This window comes from Andrographis paniculata, unplaced genomic scaffold (genome assembly GCF_009805555.1).
Source record: "Andrographis paniculata isolate CXL003 unplaced genomic scaffold, ASM980555v1 Contig45END, whole genome shotgun sequence".
Lineage (NCBI taxonomy): Eukaryota > Viridiplantae > Streptophyta > Magnoliopsida > Lamiales > Acanthaceae > Andrographis > Andrographis paniculata.
In genome coordinates this window covers 822,658-842,482 of record NW_026137579.1, presented here as the reverse complement: position 1 = coordinate 842,482, position 19,825 = coordinate 822,658, and the positions used below count along the sequence as shown (strand labels likewise).

The following is a 19,825-nucleotide window of genomic DNA, read 5'->3' as shown; positions in this document are numbered from 1 at the left end:
CAATTTCGGCCCAAGTCTAAAAGACAAGAAAAAAACCGGCTAGGGCTTTTTTTAGGGTACTATATAAAGGAAAAAAAATTTCATGATTAATCTTCCTGAAGGAAATCTGCAGTAGCCGGCCTCAATTGTTTCAGACATCGCTCGCGTCGCCGCCGGCGCCGTCATATTTTAGGCTGTAAGTTCACTCGCTAAGATCGCAACGGAGATTTTCGCGTATGATACGTCTTGTGTTTGTTTTAATTGAAACGAGGCGAGTCGTTTTTTAATCAAGTTGGGGTTTTTAAAAAAAGAGATGTTTTATTATTTTTGCGCAGTAATTGTTGGTATTTTTGGATTTATTCTGCAGTAGAGCTTCATTTTAATCTAAATTCGCGGTTTTGAGAGTTTGGATGGAGTTTTGTTGAGGTATGGAATTAACGCAAGACATTATTTTTGTTTATAGAACGCCATGGGCGTTTTAAGTTAGACTGGCAGGCGATTATAATTATGAATGGGTCTGGGTGATATGATGTCGAATCTGGAAGAGCGAAACCATATGGATTAGTGGTTTAGGAGTTTCAATCTAGTGGGTTTGATTCTAAGCTATTAGGCATAGATTTGCGGATGCTCATCTATCCGCTTCTTTTGTTTATTTGATGGGTCTTACTACACAATTCTCAAATCATGATACTCTTATGGCTGATTATTCAACTTTTATTCTTTTGTGATTTTGCAGCTGAATTATACACCTATTGGAATTTTGAAATGGCGACGTTTGCCAGACCTGAGAATGCATTGAAGCGAGCTGAAGGTTAGATGCAATTATCCTGTTTGCAGAATACTAACCCCCCCCCCCCCCCCCCCCCCTTTTACCCCCACTCCTTCTGGCTTGATGCACAATAAACATACATCTTGTCATTGTTAACACAGTATGTGTTTTAACTACTCTTTAGGGTTCATGAAAGTTATGGATAATTATGCCTAATTTCCATTGTGCCTGGTATGAGCCATTGTGGGAGTATTGAGTAATACTTACATACGGGTTTTTGTGCAAAAGTCTGAATTGTATATTTTCTGATCTACCTGTTCTGCCTCATTCTTTTTATATTCATACACTGGGCATGCAGTGTGGGCAATACACATTATAGTTTTATGCAGTTGAGTATCATGATTTATCTTCATTTGATTGCAACAAACTTTTTCCATATGTTCTCAATTTTTCTACATGCATATGTGGCTGCAGAGTTGATCAATGTTGGACAAAAGCAAGAAGCTCTTGAAGCCCTTCATAGTTTCATTACCTCAAGGAGGTATAGAGCCTGGACAAGAACACATGAGAGGATAATGTTCAAGTATGTGGAGCTATGTGTTGACATGAGAAGGGGAAGACATGCAAAGGATGGTCTTATCCAGTACCGCGGTATCTGCCAGCAGGTTAACATTACATCTCTAGAAGAGGTGATAAAGCATTTCATGCAGTTGGCTACTGAGAAAGCAGAAAATGCACGCAACCAGGCGCAGGCCCTGGAAGAGGCTTTAGATATTGATGATTTAGAAGCAGATAAAAGGCCTGAAGATCTAATGTTGAGCTATGTTAGTGGGGAAAAAGGTAAAGACAGATCTGACCGGGAGCTTGTAACACCATGGTTTAAGTTCTTGTGGGAAACTTACAGAACTGTCCTGGAGATCTTGCGCAATAACTCAAGATTGGAAACCCTTTATGCGGTGAGTTTCCTAGTATCCAATTTTATTTTTTCTTCCAAATATATCAAATTAAACAATTATTTTACATTTTTTATATTTTACTAAAAATTAATTTTACATTCAAAATATACGTCAACATTTGTTTATATCATATCAAATAACTATTCAAATTCTAATTTTCATTATTAATAAATCCAAACCCAAAAATCAAAAATCAAATCCACAAACAAACACACCCAAAGGTTTTTTTTCTCTCTAAATTACCCAAATTATGAAGTTGTCTTGTAAACATTACTGGTCTCCATCTTCAATTTGGTTGATATTTGATACTTAGTGCAGTTGAACTTAAATGCTTGTTGCATGCTTTATTTATGTGAGTGTGTTGCTTGATCTTGATTCTTTGCTACCAAAAAGGCCTGATTTATATTAATCTTGTAGCATTCAACCTTGTATTGTGCTTTTGATTTGTGCTTTTTAAAAATCAAATGTCTAGTTAGTAGTTATCTTGTTAAGTAAATTAAATTTCTCATTTAACCAATTTATGTTTGATCTTTGCTTGGTTGACCTTTTAATCTTAAATACACAGATGACTGCACATCGTGCCTTTCAATTCTGCAAGCAGTACAAAAGAACTACGGAATTTCGGAGGTTGTGTGAAATTATTAGGAATCATCTAGCAAATCTGAACAAGTATCGAGATCAGAGAGATAGACCTGATCTTACTGCTCCTGAAAGTTTGCAGTTGTATCTTGACACAAGGTTTGATCAACTGAAAGTTGCTACTGAGCTTGAGCTTTGGCAGGTGTGTTCAATTTTCTACCTTGGCACCTTGTTAGCAGACTGTTGGTTACAACTTACAAGACCCTTTGAAGAGAGTCCTGATTGCTTCTTGTCATTGACATTATTGCTTTGTTTTTATTTTATTTTTTTGCAGGAAGCTTTTCGATCAATTGAGGATATACATGGTTTGATGTGTATGGTTAAAAAGACGCCTAAAGCTCCATTTATGGTTGTATACTATTCCAAGCTCTCTGAAATATTCTGGATGTCATCCAATCACCTCTATCATGCGTATGCTTGGCTCAAGCTCTTCTCTCTTCAAAAGAGCTTTAACAAGAATTTAAATCAGAAGGATTTACAGTTGATAGCATCCTCGGTAGTTTTAGCTACACTGTCTGTTCTCCCTTATGATCGCTCATATGGCGCATCTCATGTGGAGCTTGAACATGAAAAAGAACGAGGATTGAGGGTAGCAAGCCTTATTGCATTTGATGTTGAATCCAAACCAGAAAACAGAGAAGTGGTAATATATCTCTTGGATGAATTATTGACTTAATATTTTCCTTTTGATTGATGTCTACATAATGGGTTTATTTGATTTTGTTTCAGCTCTCAAGGTCGTCTCTTCTTTTGGATTTGGTAAGCCATAGGCTCATTTGATTACTCTTTGCTTTTCCCCTTTAATTGATAATGGATGGAATTCTTGTATTTTGAAGAGCTTCAGTAAATTGGTTGTTATACGAGAAAGCAGCGATATGGTGTCTTGATTTATATATTTGTTGCTTGTGTGTTTTTGCATCCAGTAGATGCTTATGTTTTTCTTATGAACTTCCCTTAGGTGGCAAAAGGTGTAATGAACTGTGTGCATCAGGAAGTGAAGGATCTATTCCATGTATTGGAAAATGAATTTCATCCTTTAGACCTAGCATTGAAAGTGCAGCCCTTGTTAACAAAGATCTCTAAAATTGGAGGCAAAATTGCTACTACTGCTGTACCTGATGTGCAGCTGTCCAAGTATGTTCCTTCCCTTGAGAAGCTTGCTGCTCTTAGATTGCTACAGCAGGTTTGTTTTCATCAATGACAGATCTAATGCAGTGGCTAAAATAGTGGTTAGGCTTGATTTTGGCTATATGACTTCGTGATAACCATTCCCCATGTGCAGGTCTCACAAGTATATCAGTCTATGAAAATTGATAACCTATCACAGGTGATTCCTTTCTTTGATTTCTCTACTGTTGAGAAGATCTTTATGGATGCAGTCAAGAATAATTTCTTAGCCATGAAGTTGGATTATAGGAAGGGTGCCCTCTTCTTTGGTACCAAGGTAAGAACTTTATTGTTGATTATTTGTTATAATATGCTGCAAAATGTTGGTACTTGATCAGTAGATGCGCACTTTGGTTATAGAAAGGGTGCTGTATTCGTAAGTTCCCTCAGTTATAGATTTTGGCTATGCCTAAAATCATATACATCGTGTAAATGTTACTCATAGTAAATAATGTCCTAGTTTATTTAATCAACATGGATAGAATGAGTGGTATCATGTAAACAATACTGCATGCACACAATTTGGTCATTTTCTGCCTAAGGCGCTTAGTAACATTTGGGTTTCATATGTAGCTATGCTTAACAAATTGAACTATGGTTACCATATACAACTAAAATGATAAGTCCAGATTTGGCATTTGACGTTCAAGAATATCAAATGATCAATTATCAACAAGTTTTTATCATTGCAAATATTCCTTTGACCCTATATATATAATGACGTGGGAATCTGCAACAAATTTTATTTTGACAAGTTCTACATATCTTGCAACATTTTCAAAATAGAGAATAATTTACTACACTTTATCACACCACTTAAACAAAAGAAATGAATATACATTTCTTTCTTATCACATCACCAAATTCCCAATTTATCAACTTAATACTATTCATCTAAATTTTTGTGCCGGAAGCGAAATGCTTTACCATATGTGGGACACCAAATGTTTTACCATGTGGGACGAAGAGTATTTTTAAGGGCTTCAAGGCTTACTTTATAATGGCTAAGTATATTCAAATATTGATTAAATGCGGTCCAGGACACACAAAGGGAGTTTCCCAGAAAGTTTGCTACCTGATTTGCCTTGGCAGCATCTCTCTTTAAACCTTTCTAGTATCTTTCATTTCTGTTATTTAAACTTAGTCGTTATGCATTTTCTTTTCCAACTTAAAATATGGGAGTCTGTTACGTTACTGATTAGATAAAGGATTACTTTTGTGCAGTCTATTGAATCTGAAGGTCTACATGATCATCTGTCTTTATTTGCTGAATCACTTAGCAAAGCAAGGGTTGTTATCCACCCTCCTGTAAAGGGAGTTTCAAAGTTAGGGGAAAGACTTCCAAATTTAGTGGAAGTGGTTGAGAAAGAGCACAAGCGGCTGTTAGCACGCAAGTCTCTAATTGAACAGCGCAAAGAAGAACAAGAACGACAGCTTTTGGAGATGGTATCCATTTTTAGTATATCCGAGAGTGTGTTTTATAGTGTATTTTTCTATAACTTGAATGGTGATTGTGCATCTAACTCGATATTATTAATATGCACAATTGTCTAGGAACGGGAAGAGGAAGCGAAGAGGCTGAAATTACAGAAAATAACGGAAGAGGCTGAACAAAGGAGGCTTGCCACTGAGTTTGAACAAATGAAGAATCAACGAATTCGCCGAGAAATAGAGGAACGTGAACTTGAAGAAGCTCAGGCCTTACTACAAGAAGCCGAAAAGCGCAGTAAGAAGAAAGGGAAGAAACCTGTTTTGGAAGGAGTGAGTCAGCCAGGCATTCAAACATCAGTATTTTTTGATATGTTGCTAATATGAGTTTGAATTAACTAATAATATTATTATTCAGGATAAGATAACCAAGCAATCTTTGATGGAACTAGCCCTTAGTGAGCAGCTTAGGGAGAAGCAGGAAATGGAGAAAAAATTACAGAAGCTTGCAAAGACTATGGACTATTTGGAACGTGCAAAGAGAGAAGAAGCAGCTCCGCTTATTGAAGCTGCCTTCCAACAACGTCTAGCTGAAGAAGAAGCTCTCCATGAACTGGAACAACAGGTTTGAATGCATCCTTCGTTGTGTCCTTGAAAAAATTTGTTTTGTAAATTGTCCTTGCCTCGTACAGTTTTCTATTAGACTGGATAAAATCTGTGTTGGCACTAATTTACCTTTCTTACTTTACTGCATAATTGTATTGTATGTTTCTATTAGAGTTGTTATGTCAAATCTAATACATACCCTTTCACTAGCTTCTATGTTCTGTGAAATCTAAGCTTGCCAGTTCACTTGTCCTTGCAGCAAGAAGTTAATGCAAGCAGGCAAAGGCATGCTGGAGATCTGGAGGAGAAAAGAAGGCTTAGCCGGATGATAGAAAACAAGGTTTTTAGCTTTTATTTATTTAGTAAATGACTACTAGATGAAAATCATCACCATATTTATCCCCGTAGCCATGATAGTGGCTTCAGATTGTATTATGCTATTATAATAGTTAAGCCTAGATAAAAGGCTTATGCATGCTTCTTACATGCAGTTAGGCAGGTGACCTCACAATTTGAGAATTTAATGCAGAAAATTTTCCAAGAAAGGGTACTAACCCAAAGAAAAGAGGAGTATGACAGGCTGAAGGAGGAGAGAGAACAGAGAATTCATCAAATTATTCAGGCACGGAAGCAAGAAAGAGATGCAAAGAGGAAAATGATATATTTTCTGAGATCTGAAGAGGAAAGGCAGAAAAAACTGCGCGAGGAGGAAGAGTTAAGGAAGATGCAAGGTACTTGTCTTGTAGAGAAGGAAACTCAACCATGATCAATAATCAATATTCCTATGTATTCCTATTTGCATCCTATCATGCTAACCCTTATTATTGAGTAAAATAAAAATATGTACAATAAAATCAGTCTTTTTATTCATTTGTATTGCTGATCTATTTGCTGTTAATATTATTATTAACGCTTGCATTCTGTGTTTGATGGATATTTCAGAGATGGAAAGGCGGAAAAAGGAAGAGGCTGAGCGGAAGGCCAAGCTTGATGAAATCGCGGAGAAGCAGAGGCAGCGGGAGAGGGAGCTAGAGGAAAAAGAAAAACGATGGAAGGAAGAGGTGTTGGGACGATCTGCTGCAGTGCCACCAAGGACTGAGCCTTCTCCCATGGCCCCTCCTGTGGAAGTATCACAGGTAGCTCCAGCTGTTGCTGCCGCTGCAGCTCCAGCTCCAGCAGCAGATAGGTACGTTCCAAAGTTTAGAAGAGGAGGTGCTGCTGCTGCTGCTGAGCCAGGTGGCCAGGCCTCACGACCTGAACCAGATAGATGGTCAGGTGGTGCCAGGACTGAGGCTCGAACATCTCAACCTGGAGACAACTGGCGAGATGAACGTAGACCTTCTTCCTTTGGTGCTTCAAGGTCCACTTGGCGTTCTTCTAGGGAACGTTGATGGGGATATGTTGGATAATTGATGTATGCTCCTGAATCAGAGTGGCCTATTCAACGTGTTCTCCGCAGCTTGGCATCTTGGATCATTTCTCTTAAGCCCTTGTTGAACATAATTATTATTATTATTATTATACTGTGAAGTTTTGATGTTGAATTTCTGCAGATTTTGTGACTGCCGTGGCATTCAAGTACAAGTTCTGAACCTTGAGACGGCACCTGTAATCGACTTAATTTCACTTGTTTTGCTACTGTTTGGATTCCTTCAGCTGCCCGTGCAGGTGTGAGTTTATTTTTATTTACTCATCTCAGATTACATTGATGGTTTGGTTGTGATGGTGACAACTATTTTTAATAAATGCTCAGGTAATGGTACATACTCTTTACAAATAAATTTATATGGCTTGTGAAAGGCTCCCTAATTAGTCAAGAATGGCCTGAGTGCACAAGTTTGGTAGATTGTCTCGTCACATGCACTATGTCCTTCCATAACTTAGACTATGGGTGTTCTCTTCAAAAAAAAATTAAAAAAAAAAAAAGAAAAAAACGCACCTCTTGGGCTTGCTTTTTAGAACAGCATAATTTTTATAAATATTATTAAAAGCATATATATTTAATACTTTGAATAACTATTTTTTTAGTATTTTAAAATCTTTAAAAGAGCATATGTATTTATTTGATGATTTAAAACTTTGCGGCCAACGTCCTAGAAATGCTACTCAGCATGTCGAGATTTCATTTATTGATACTATACAAACCTATACTATTTTCAATTCATTTTACTTTATTTTTATTTCTTTTAAAATATAATTTATAAAATATCCTAAATAAAAAGTAAGATTTTTTTTACTATTCAATTGTATAATACAATAATTTATTTCCAACATAAAAATTAATATAAATGAGTAAAGTGTAAATATAGTAAAATCAATAGTCATAAAGAGACTTGAATTTCAATAAAATTACAAGTCTTTACTCAAAAAGACAAGTAAGGACAATAGATTGATTAAAATCAAATTTAGGTAACGTTATCTAGAGCATTAAGTAGAGAGATTTGTTGCTTCCACGCCACCTAATTATAAGAGTCTCGCACGGCGCTTTTTTATGTGCATTTAATCCCAACACGTTTTCTGTAGCCCCTCTGCTCCATATATTATAATTATTGTTGTCATTTTTAATTCAAGAAATTTTTCTACTCCATGTATTATTATATTTTTATTATTTCATTCCAAAATGATTTCTTATAAAAATAGTTTTACAACTTTACTGTTTTTATCAAGATTTATTATAAAAAAAAAAAAAATGAAAATAAAGAAATAGAAGCAAGCTGTTAGCTGTGTTGCAGACTTACAGTAGAGTAGGTCAATAAAATCGACTGCTACTTCCTATTTCTCAAGAATTTTTGGGTTGATTTGTGTGGTCTCCGAGCGAATTGATGAGTGCCGCAACATTGTCCCTTCCTTGTTGTGTGGGTGCGTCGGTTTCTGGTCGGAGGAGAGGGGGGGTCAAAGGGCACCCTCTCCGAGCGGCGCTGGTGGAGGCGAAGCCGAGGCCTGTGCCATCCCTTACTGGTGGCGGCGGTAATGGTGCTGCCGATGATGGGAATATTCCTGTAGCTCTGGTGCGGGTGAGGGATTCATCCTCTGGAGCGTTGAGCAGGGACCGGGCGGATGATATACAGGCAGAGGCCATGGCCATGGCCCGGGCGGCTAGTGCTTCTGTCTACAGTCCGGAATTTCTGTCGAGTAAGTACGGGTCGCGGCCGATTAGGGTGGTGCGGCGGGCGGCGGAGATATTTACCGGATTGGGTGCTTTTGCCTTCAGTTTGTGGCTCGACCAAGTTAACGGTCGGCTTGATCGGAACCAGAGAAAGCGGGCGATTCAATTGCGGAAGACGTTCACTCGATTGGGACCGACTTTCGTCAAAATTGGCCAGGGCTTATCAACCAGGCCTGATTTGTGCCCGCCTGTATACATCGAAGAGCTTTCTGAGCTGCAGGTAACCCTCTCTCTTTGCCTCCGGAAATATTGTGTTGTTTTGCACCGTCATTGATGATTATTACTTTTAATGGACACAAGAAGGAAGGAAGATTAATCGTTTGATGATTTTTTGACGGGTCATATAGTGGGTGTTTTTGAAGGTTATAAAAATGTCAAATAGTATAAACACACGCACATATATGTATAGATACGTAAATGTGTTGGATTAGAGTGTGATTATAGCAGTAGAAAATAATCTATATGAACAATTGAGGAAATTAAATACAAGAACAGATCAATCCAGTAAACAACAGTTAATATGGAAAATCCATATCAAGAAAGGTCACTGACAGACAAAGAGATTTTGTTGCCTATGACCCTCTCTTATGTGCAGACAAAAAACAAGACATTGGTATTATGAGGTAGCAATTCTTTAAAATACGAGTTAAACCCTTAATTTGTTTATTGAGCTGTTTCTTGCCCCTTTTTCTTGGTGTTACTACATTTTGTCCTAGCAGTTACTTTCTCTATGCTTCTACTGTTTAGTGTTTAACCAATGCTATCGTAGCATTAGTCAGAAGTACTGTTTTGCCTGTATCCACCCTTTGCACCAAAGCACAACCCCGTCTAACTTTGATGAGATTTTAGCTGTTGAAATTATAACGAGGGACCCTTTGTGCTTTTGGGTGTGAAGGTTTCTATGGGATAACAGAACCATGAAAGACAACTAAAAAACAAAATCTGTTAATTGTATCTTTCTTCCCATCATCTGTGATAGGCTGCCGTGTTTATAAATTTGATTTCCTGGTTGGTATAGGATGCTTTACCTACATTTCCAGATGCTGAAGCATTTTCCTGTATAGAGAAAGAATTGGGACGCCAGCTCGACTCTATGTACTCTTTCATATCTGCATCTCCAATTGCTGCTGCCAGTCTAGGCCAAGTTTACAAGGCACAGCTGAAGTATTCTGGGCAGGTAGTTGCTGTGAAGGTGCAGAGGCCGGGTATTGAAGAAGCTATTGGGCTAGACTTTTACCTAATTAGAGGTTTAGGTTTTCTCATTAATAAATATGTCGACATCATTTCAAGTGATGTTGTTGCTCTTATAGATGAATTCGCTCGACGAGTTTATCAGGAACTCAATTATGTGCAGGTTAGTAGTTGACTCAATTTTGCATTGTCATTGGATGCATAACCAAGTCTTACATTGTCATTTAAAACTAGTATAGGCCTTAGATACAAAATATATCATTAATCTAGTATGTGAACTGTAAAACTAGTAGGTTTGAATGATAATTTTGACAGGTCTATGCAGGAAGGGCAGAATGCAAGGAGGTTTAAAAAATTGTATGCGGACAAAGCTGAGGTTCTGGTGCCAGATATTTTCTGGGATTATACTAGTGGAAAAGTGCTGACGATGGAGTGGGTTGATGGTGTTAAATTAAATGAGCAAGACGCAATTGAGAGGCAAGGGCTCAAAGTTCTGGATCTAGTGAACACCGGCATACAATGCAGTCTCAGACAGCTGCTTGAGTATGGCTATTTTCATGCAGATCCTCATCCTGGGAACCTGTTAGCAACACCTGACGGGAAACTTGCTTTTATTGATTTTGGCATGATGAGTGAGACTCCTGAAAGAGCAAGATCTGCCATTATTGGACATGTTGTACACATGGTTAATAGGGACTATGAAGCCATGGCTCGTGATTATTATGCCTTAGACTTTTTGTCCCCAGATGTGGATGTAACTCCAATTGTGCCAGCTCTAAGGAACTTTTTTGACGATGCACTAAATTCGACTGTGAGTGAGCTTAACTTCAAAACCATTGTGGATGGTTTGGGTGCAGTTCTGTACCAATACCCATTTAATGGTGAGTATCAACTCTCTTATAGAATCATAAACACTGACTGCATTACACAGAATAGCTTTATAAATCTGAAACCTCTGTCTGGAAGTATTGCATTAAAAAGCTAGTATTCTAAAGAGATAATGCTGGTTTTCTTGTTAATTTCTTTTTTTTGTCCCGCTTATATGTGCTTGTGTCTTGGGAAAACCTGGCTTTGGGTGTCTAGAGTTTAAAACTGCTGCTATTTCCTCATTTTGGAAACATTTAACATGCAGACTAGTATAATACTTGCATCTTTTCTAGGTCTAATTGGGTTTTACATTGATCTTCTTTCCGTGTACTTTCAGTTTTCATAATTATCGTTACCCCGTTTTTCACTGTAACTTTCTTTAATCAGCTGTAGTAAGTTTTGAAGTTCTTATTGAAATCAGCTAACTATTTGGAAGATCATGGAAATGAGTGTGCTGGGCAGCTTTCCTTCAATGTTATAGTACTGCTGTTATACAATAAAATTGTCCCTAAGGGTTGCCACTTCTTGCAGTGCCTGCATATTATGCCTTGATTTTAAGGTCGCTCACAGTTCTAGAAGGTTTGGCTCTCTATGCTGACCCTGATTTCAAGGTTTTGGCTGCTTCATATCCATATTTTGCAAAAAGGCTTCTTACCGATCCCAATCCGTATCTTAGAGATGCTCTTATTGAGCTGCTTTTCAAGGATGGAAAATTCAGGCATGTTTTATGTGCTAGATTGTATATTTCACTGGCTGAACAGACTTTACCTACTGTTGTGGTGCCTGACTATGGATTCTACCCTTTTTTTCTTTGTCAGATGGAATAGGCTTGAAAACTTGCTAGTTCAGGGCAAAAAAGACAGAGATTTCAATGCAAAAGATGCTTTACAACCAGTTCTAAAACTATTGTTGGGACCCGATGGAGAAGAACTTAGGACTTTAGTTATTAAAGAAGCTGTTCGTGTTACTGAGGCTGTTATCATGGGCTCGGTGGCTGAATCCTACAATTCAATTCCTGGTCTTATACAGCCATTTATATTTAACGTCAGTGCAATTGGTACATTGGGAATGAAAACTGCCGAATTGGAAAGCATGTTAGAGCTTAGAGCCCAAGTGTTGAGAATATGGGAACTTCTACGATCCTCCAATAGCTTTGATCCTAGCATACTGCTGCCTATACTGGAGGTAACAATTAAATGCTTCCGTGTTTGCTATTTTGGTGTTTTAATTCCGGAGCCTTGACTTCCTTCTATATAGTTATATTTAGGAACCATTATCCCGTGTCAGTGTACGTTGTTTGTAGAGATCGCAAAACACTATTGACTTGGAATTGAACAGATATGTTAATGGACCTCAAGCCATAGTCAAATGATCTTACAAGCATTCTTGTTCTCAATGATACAAATGAAATTGTTTATATGGGACAATTGGTTTAACTGAGAACTATTGTTAATAATTGTTGTGCATGCAGGTACTGCAAGAACCTGAAGCCCGGAGTCTTGGTGGGCGTGTAGTCGGGGGAATTACTCAACGCCTTGCTGCCCGCTTGCTGCAGCAACTTCTCAGGTACCCACCACCTCCACCAGTCACTTCTCCACCTTCTTGATTCTTCTTTATATAATTTTTTCACCCCATGAGGGTAGAAAATAACTCTTAGATCAACAAAAGTTAGTGTCCGAATGATGTTGTTGGGGACAATAAACATTGTTTTAATAGGTCTACATGTGCTACTGCCTTATCAAATGTGACTATGCAATATATATATTCCTTTGTTGCATTGGTTGTGCACAGCCAGAATTTAACCATACATTCTGCTGAACATCTTGTGTTTGCCCCCAACTCTTAAATCCTCCAATTTGAAGTTTCATTTTGGACAATTGGTGTTAGGCTCTACATATTCCAAGTTTGAGGAATGTTTTGGTGCATTTGACATAAATTATTTAAAATAAAGAAAGAATGAATTAAGTAGCAATGAATAGTGTAGTAAAGTAGTAGTAGAATTAATCAATTATTTACGTACAGAGAATATATATATGTATGTATGTATGTACGTATTGGTGGTGTGGTGTTAAAGTTAAGTGTAGGGAGCGGGCGGCGGGAGATTCTTGACGATGCCGCAGAGCTGCTGCGTGGGAGGAATGTTATACTCATCTCTCAGAGATCTCTCCGGCGAGAGGACGCTGATGTAGAGCTGCTGCCCCAGGTACGCTCTCTCCCTCATCTCCGACCTCAGGTTCCACATTCCGGCGTTGTCCAGCGTCGTCATCACCGCCGCCCACGTCCCAGGGTACACTTGGATCGTGTTCCTGCTCACCGCGTCCACTAGGTTGTAGTTCTTCCTCTTCTCCGGGCTCCACTTCCCCGCCTCGATCGCCACCGCGAAGAACGAGTACCCGTCCAGGTGCCAGCTCTGGATTGTCTTCTCGTGGTTCTCGAAAATGAACTCCACGAAACCCTTGAAAGTTGCGTTCACCACGCTCGGAGCCACCACCGGCTTAATTTCGTGCCCCGCCGGCGGCTCGTCCTTCACCAGGTCGTAGGCGAACACTTTGTCTGCCAATCCGAAGTACTCCGCCAGCTTCAGCGGAGTCTCCTTGTCGTCCACGTGGGAGACGCCATTGACGCCGAATCTCAATTTCCCGTTGGATTCGTACCGCGAATTGACGATTTTGATTGTGCGGGTGATGTTGATCTTCCCGTACTTGTACGATCCCTGAGGATTTGGGCGGGCGGCGCTGGCCGTCAAATTCCACCTGAACGACCGGAATTGGTTGATCGACCAGGCGATTCCCTCCGTGTTCTCCGGCGGCGGTGGCGGAAGCTTAGGCGACGGCGGCGCGTTGCTGCCTTTGTACCTGATAACCGCCACGGAGGAGAGAGCGTCCTTGAAGAACCTGCTGGAGGCGACGAAGTAGTAGTCCTTAGGGGTCTGATCGGCGACGACGAGCACCGACGCGCACTGGCCGACGTGGAGGTCGAGCGAGTCGTAGACGTTCTGCACCGTGTGGGATCCCTCCATCTCCACCAGCTTCATCGAATGCCCCTGGAACCTGAAATTGACCGACAATCTCATCCCCACATTGCAGACCCTGTACCTGTACGTCTTCCCCGCCTCCATCACGAACATCGCCTCGGCTGCCGCGTCCCCGACCTTGCCGGACTTTCCATTGATCTGGATTCCGTCAGGCCTGCCGATGGAGCGACCGGAGTCCAGGATCCTCTGCAGGGTATTGTGCCCTTTTCTGTACCAATCCCCGAGAACGATTGCGTAGTCGTCTGCCGGTGGATCGAATGGCACGGGGATCAGATCACGGCTGAGCACCTGCAACATCCCAATGCCGCCGCCGGCCCTCTGCAGGCCGGTGGTGGGGAAGTAGAAGTAGGTGCCGATCTGGTCCTTGGGCTGGAATTTGTAGGTATAGTTGGTCCCGGGAGCAATGGGGCACATTGTCCCTGGCGTGCCGTCCTGCCAGCTGTTTTTCCGGTGCTGGATTCCGGACCAGGTGATGATGAGGGGCTCGTCCAGGTTGTTGAAGACGTTGACAAGGATGTTGTTGTTGGAAGTGCAGTTGATCTTAGGCCCCGGGAACTGGCCGTTGATGAGGATCACCGGCTGCGCCACACCCAGCGGCGCAACCGTGCCGTAGGAGACGTTCCATTCGTAGAAATGGTAAGGGTCCTCCGCTAGTCCGCCATGGCCGCACAGTCCGACGGCCACCACCAGCAATGTCACCAACAAACGCATCCTCCGGTTATCTAAATGTGATGGTGATCGATGTTGCTCTAAACTATATATATATTTTTTTAAAAAATTATAAATTAGTAGAATATAGTATTATTAAATTATATATATGGTTATTATTATTGTTGGTTCTGATCGAACCAAGAAGAAGAAGAAGGTGGGTTCTCTTCTTCTTGTTGGAGGGATGGAAGAGGCTGTCTGGTTTTGTGATTTTGGGGCTTTATATAACCATCGAAAATCAATGATGGACCATTTTGCATCACCCATTGTTTCATTTTGAACCATTCTTGTCGCCGATCTTCCCGTTTTCAACTACCTCTTGTTCTCCCTTTTTTTAATTTTTCGTTTACTAGTTTTCAAAAATAAATTATGGTTTCTTATATGTCCTACTAATTTTAAGAGGTTACTACTGTTGGAGATTTTGTATCAATTCATGAATTTTACTTTAAAGCCTGTTCGTATTGATTCTGGTAACGGTAAGCACACATGCAATTACGAAACCAATTTGAGAATCTTTTACACAAAAATGCTATATTTTTATATCTATTAAGAATCAAGCATACAATTTATTAATTTTGCTTTCACAAATATTCTGAATAAGTTCATTTATTTTATTCGAAATAAAAATTTTGAAACCCAGCATCAACTTTACTTGCTGCATATGGCAAGGAACTTGACTTCGTAGTTAGCCAAAGAAGAGCTGCTGCAGCAGCATTGTTTCTAACATTAAGAAGCCATTTATTTGAACACCAGAAACACAATAGATAGGTGCGATCCTTTGGATAATTTTTTTTTGTATTTCTATTATTCACAATAATAAATAAATAAATGATAAAAATCTCCAAAATATATTAAATCAAAATTTTACTATTCAAGTCAAAATCCAAATTTCAAACCCCGATGGAAACACACATGACAAACATCTACAACATAACGAAGACTGGAGCATCCATCATATCTGCTACGGCATTTCCTTAGCTTGCCACCACCACGATCGCAAATTGGCATGAGTCTTACTACATTTGTGATTTTGAACCTAATGGAGGAAACTTACATGCATTAGTAGAAAATACAATAAATTTACCATTAATTTCCAACATGGTCGATAATTCTGATCTAATATGAAGGTGTACGAATTTGAAGACTCTCAATCCTGCACTACTTACAAGAATTAATTACACTGCCTAGTGCCATCAATGCCAAACTCAAACAAATTCCTACTTCAACGAACTATAAAGCCTCCACAACTTCAACTACAGACAAGGAAATTTAGGTCTGGTTTATTCCTTCTTTATGTTCCATACATATTATTCACATTAACTCTTACTAATAGCTTAGAGGCTAATATGTGTGTGTTTAGGAAGATAAGTGACAACCTTGGACATGAGAAGGATAGCTTCTGCAAGTTCACCTGGCAGGTCCCCAACCAAGCTGTATTTTTCTGGCAGTAGTTGGGAGATCCATGAAAACCCTGAGAAGATTTAACATTCTTACTGTAACAAAGATCAACTGTAGAGTTCTCACAGTCCAGCCTCTTCTGTCGTAATCCTGAACAGTGGAAGTGATTGGGACATCAGAACATAGAATAGAACTTCTTGGCTTCAGGTACTAAGCCGCATTAATATCACCCAATAAATTCAATCTTATTTACCAAAAGCAATAAGAAGTGAAGAAATGCTAGACAATAAAGCTGGGAAAACAAATGGAAGAAAGGCTTCAAAAGCAAGTTACAAAATATCAGCACGACAGAGATCTTATAGTATATTTCTTCATATCTATGACAGGATTTTGCAACAATGCAGGAAGCCTGACAATAAAGTCTACAATGCACCACGCAAGGACAATACTCAATTAGAATGGCCCATATATATGAGACTGGTCCTCACCAAGTAACTAGGACCTATAAAAATCTGAAGAAACTAATACCCAAAAAAACAAAATCCTCTTGAAAAATCACAGGAGAAAGAAATATCAGCACATGCAGTTCTGTAAGTATGGACAGGAGGGCATGTAAGAACATAACAGGTTATTTGCAATTAAAAATCAAGAACCAAGACACGAGAGCATTCAATATAGTGTAACTCCATACTTTAACTACAGATTTAACAAACACATCTCACAGGAAAGCAAAGACGAATATGAATTGTGCTACAAGTGACATGAATTACAAATGAATGAAGAATTGTTCCAAAACATGTTGATAACAACTAGAATAATTTGCTGGGGAAATATTACTAATAAAAGGTTATGGTGCTGAAGATAATTTGTTGAAAGCAATTAAACATATGAAATCTCCAGAATGTCCGGATCTAAAGTCTTAGCATACTATAAACTAAAATCACAAGGAAGAAACTGCACAGAAAAGACTTTTGCCACCTATCTCCAATATACAAGTTGGATAATGGCGTTTTGCGGTCTTCCTGTTCCAATATATGTTACCCAACTATAGTGCAGATAGGTTAAAGAAAATTAATCCAATAACTGTTTAACTAATAGTACAGGGAATTAACCTCTAGCATAAATGAACAAAACATAACTATTTAACTTGCCAGAAAAATACTTCAATTGCTCCAGTAGCCAGAAAAATCTTCCTAAAAAGTAATGGCTATGAAAAATTGAGTTCATGGAAACATAATGAGACACTCGAACATGCCATTTTGTTGAAGTACATATATTATCACTTAACCCCTAAAGCTAGAACATACTCTCCCTTGTATATTTTCCTACAACATTCATCCAAACAAACTCAATCAAGTGCCAATGGGAACTTAAATACAGAGGCTTCATATGCCAATTATCAAACTGACTGCAGCATATAAACAAATATCAGAGGCCGTTGTTTCTCGTAATTGTCAAAGTTCGGACAAAAACGTTTAAGATAATACCTTCATTTCATTTAGGCAAACAAATTACATTGCCCAGAGGAGATAGCCTATGCCAATAACATTTTCAGGACACAGATCTCTTCCAACATCAGGGCACATTGTTCAGCCCTGTCAACACTTAACTACTATGTGCAAAGTTATATTGATGAAATGATAATATTCCATAATAAAATTTCAGATTAGTCTGTACGGCAATGAAACGGCTCCCCAAGGTTTGATTAAAATATTAGTATTGCAGCATAAAACAAAGATTTATAACTTCATTAACATAAAAAATGTGTGAAAGAAGCCTAAGTTTCATTGCAGCACATCATGCTATGAGCTATCCTTTCTACTCTCAGGAAACACCATTCAGCTGTCTACAACCATGCATATGACAAATAAAGATACACATTAGGCAGCAGATCATCGAAATCGTTAAAACAATGAGCACCATTTCCAGTAGTCTCTAGCAACACAAAAGACTGTATTTTATTAAACCCAGTAAAACATCATCCATTGAATATTGTATAAGGTAAAACTAAACAGCCTGAGCAAGAGATGTATATATTGGTTCTTAAATAGCATATATGTTTATATGTAAGCATATATATATATCTAAAACTGAAGCTGATTATTTCTTGATTCTACGAATTCTTTTAGGCCCCCAAACCTCCAATCTACCAGCCGGACATCCACAGGGAGCTCGGAAAATTAGCACAGTCCTTCCATTGAGGGGCGCCATTTTCTTCAATTCGGCTTCCAGTTCCTTCCGATCCTGTCCCAATTCCAGCTGCATAGCCCCATGGTTTCCTTGATACGCATCCGCAGATGGCGGCGAATGCTTAACACACTGCTCAGTTTCCAACTGGATATCGTATTCAACAGCCCTCCTCAAGCCCTTGCAATGAGGATTCCCACATTTCCTGAGCCTAATATCGATAAGCATGGCGAGAATCAGTCCAAGCAGCGCGAGAAGAAACCCGACGAAATAAGGCAACGGCGCATCGAGGATTAGGTCAAGAATGAAACCGTGGATCAAGGGAAGAAGATCGAAGAGAAAGAATTTGAAGTAGGGAAGGAACAAGAAGGCCAAGGACGCGAGCACCGAGAGCAGAATAATGAGATCGAGTGCAAGGAAGGGAGAGCGATGGCAGAAGTCGTTTGAAAAAGGGTTTACGGAATCGGAGACGAAACGCGCCGCTCTCGGCCGGGATGAATTCGAATTGATTGGACTACTGTTGTGGAGGTGAAAAGCCCTGCAGAACTGAATCAAATTCCGGCAATCGACCACGGGCAAACTCATCCTCGGAAAAGGAAAGAAACCCTGATTTCTCTTCGTCCGAGAAGAAAAACGGTTACTACCGTCGGAAATTGTAGCAGAAACCGAAGATGCGATTCGATGAGATCGAGGAAGGCAGACAAGTGTCGGGATTTCGATAATCGCGATGAGATTCCCCAAATTAGTTCCTCTGCTTCTTCTTCTTCATCAATTCTTCATCGGAAAATGTAGAGAGAGCAGCGACGACTAAATCGACTTCCATACACCCGGCGTAATACACCAGTTCATACTGAGGCGGCCAATCCAACGGCTGTCATCTAATCTCAAAACTCAGGTAGATAAGTTCACACTCCTATATTAATAGCAATAAATAAATTAATTAATTATTACGTCCCATTCAAAAATATAGCAAGTAAGACTCGTTCAAATCTCAAATATTCCAACTTCTTACTATTACTTACCTTGATGATAATATAGTATTTGCACACATAAATAGCTATTTTAAAATAATTATGAGATAAAAATAAATATAAATATTATAATAAACTTATACAAAAATAATAATGATCGAATAATAAATTTATGAATAATTATTTAGAACATTTATTTGTTATATACACATATGTTATTTTCTCGTTGTAACTTGTAATTACAACATTGAATGGGCCTTATGCCCCCATAAGTGTAAGGGCTGAGAGTCATGATTAGGTGCAGCCTGCTAGCTAAGTATGGGCCGGGCCGCCCGGCCCTTTAGAGAGTTGACCTGGGAGTTGGAGAAAATAAAAAATAAAAAAATGGAGGGGACGCGTCTTCTATGTATTACTACATAGTACTTATTAATAATCCTAATCAATTTTATTATTAAACTAGTTAGTACAAATATAATAGTAGTAATAAAAAATGAAGTAAAAGTTGATGGAGGGAAGAGTACAAAATAGGATGGATGGATGGATGGATGGTCAAGTTGACAAGCACGCAAGAAAGCAAGTAGTTGAATTTCCTGGTCTGTTCAGAAACCATAAAAAATCCCATCACATCAAATCAAATCAAATAAATCCACATCATGTGATAAGATCGAACTAAACACCAGCAAGAAATGGACATGGAAAAGGTCATACTATACTGCCCATTGCCATTGCGCCATCATTTCTTCTCTTTTCTTTTCTTCT

The 19,825-nt window shown here is 39.0% G+C and overlaps 4 protein-coding genes across 5 annotated transcripts; 2 read left to right on the top strand and 2 right to left on the bottom strand.

Annotated features, from left to right (window-relative positions):
* Positions 1-53: 53 nt before the first annotated feature.
* LOC127251635 (eukaryotic translation initiation factor 3 subunit A) lies at positions 54-7,199 on the top strand. 2 transcript variants are annotated; one of them, XM_051275411.1, is made up of 15 exons: positions 96-175; positions 347-405; positions 716-790; positions 1,223-1,704; positions 2,270-2,485; positions 2,618-2,986; positions 3,073-3,102; positions 3,302-3,526; positions 3,626-3,787; positions 4,735-4,956; positions 5,065-5,271; positions 5,357-5,563; positions 5,804-5,884; positions 6,074-6,275; positions 6,487-7,199. In XM_051275411.1, the coding sequence occupies exons 3-15, from the start codon at positions 745-747 to the stop codon at positions 6,933-6,935; spliced, it is 2,898 nt and encodes a 965-aa protein (XP_051131368.1). In that variant the 5' UTR covers positions 96-175; positions 347-405; positions 716-744; the 3' UTR covers positions 6,936-7,199. The 2 variants fall into 2 exon arrangements, with proteins under 2 accessions (XP_051131367.1, XP_051131368.1); XM_051275410.1 differs by lacking the exon at positions 347-405 and having other exon boundaries at positions 54-175.
* A 1,044-nt stretch (positions 7,200-8,243) lies between these two features.
* On the top strand, positions 8,244-12,545 carry LOC127251636 (protein ACTIVITY OF BC1 COMPLEX KINASE 3, chloroplastic). The gene is made up of 6 exons (XM_051275412.1): positions 8,244-8,930; positions 9,729-10,064; positions 10,227-10,782; positions 11,300-11,486; positions 11,587-11,953; positions 12,240-12,545. Exons 1-6 carry the CDS (start codon positions 8,367-8,369, stop codon positions 12,372-12,374), a joined length of 2,145 nt encoding a protein of 714 aa, XP_051131369.1. The 5' UTR covers positions 8,244-8,366; the 3' UTR covers positions 12,375-12,545.
* Positions 12,546-12,842: 297 nt separating this feature from the next.
* Positions 12,843-14,513, bottom strand: LOC127251639 (L-ascorbate oxidase homolog). The gene has a single exon (XM_051275414.1). It carries the CDS (start codon positions 14,511-14,513, stop codon positions 12,843-12,845), a length of 1,671 nt encoding a protein of 556 aa, XP_051131371.1.
* Positions 14,514-15,342: 829 nt separating this feature from the next.
* Positions 15,343-18,962, bottom strand: LOC127251640 (uncharacterized protein At5g19025-like). The gene is made up of 3 exons (XM_051275415.1): positions 18,048-18,962; positions 15,887-16,058; positions 15,343-15,546 (listed from the first exon to the last, which is right to left on the bottom strand). The coding sequence occupies exons 1-2, from the start codon at positions 18,678-18,680 to the stop codon at positions 15,918-15,920; spliced, it is 774 nt and encodes a 257-aa protein (XP_051131372.1). The 5' UTR covers positions 18,681-18,962; the 3' UTR covers positions 15,343-15,546; positions 15,887-15,917.
* Between the last annotated feature and the right edge of the window lie 863 nt (positions 18,963-19,825).

Coding starts and splice junctions, on each gene's coding strand:
- LOC127251635 (XM_051275410.1), top strand. CDS start 745: ATGGCGACGTTTGCCAGACCTGAGAATGCATTGAAGCGAGCTGAAG. Junction 3,103..3,301: donor CGTCTCTTCTTTTGGATTTG/GTAAGCCATAGG, acceptor AACTTCCCTTAG/GTGGCAAAAGGTGTAATGAA. Junction 3,788..4,734: donor CCCTCTTCTTTGGTACCAAG/GTAAGAACTTTA, acceptor ACTTTTGTGCAG/TCTATTGAATCTGAAGGTCT.
- LOC127251636 (XM_051275412.1), top strand. CDS start 8,367: ATGAGTGCCGCAACATTGTCCCTTCCTTGTTGTGTGGGTGCGTCGGTT. Junction 10,065..10,226: donor AGGAACTCAATTATGTGCAG/GTTAGTAGTTGA, acceptor AGGTCTATGCAG/GAAGGGCAGAATGCAAGGAG. Junction 11,487..11,586: donor TTCAAGGATGGAAAATTCAG/GCATGTTTTATG, acceptor TTTCTTTGTCAG/ATGGAATAGGCTTGAAAACT.
- LOC127251639 (XM_051275414.1), bottom strand. CDS start 14,513: ATGCGTTTGTTGGTGACATTGCTGGTGGTGGCCGTCGGACTGTGCGGC.
- LOC127251640 (XM_051275415.1), bottom strand. CDS start 18,680: ATGAGTTTGCCCGTGGTCGATTGCCGGAATTTGATTCAGTTCTGCAGG. Junction 16,059..18,047: donor GTCCGGCTGGTAGATTGGAG/GTTTGGGGGCCT, acceptor TCCACTGTTCAG/GATTACGACAGAAGAGGCTG.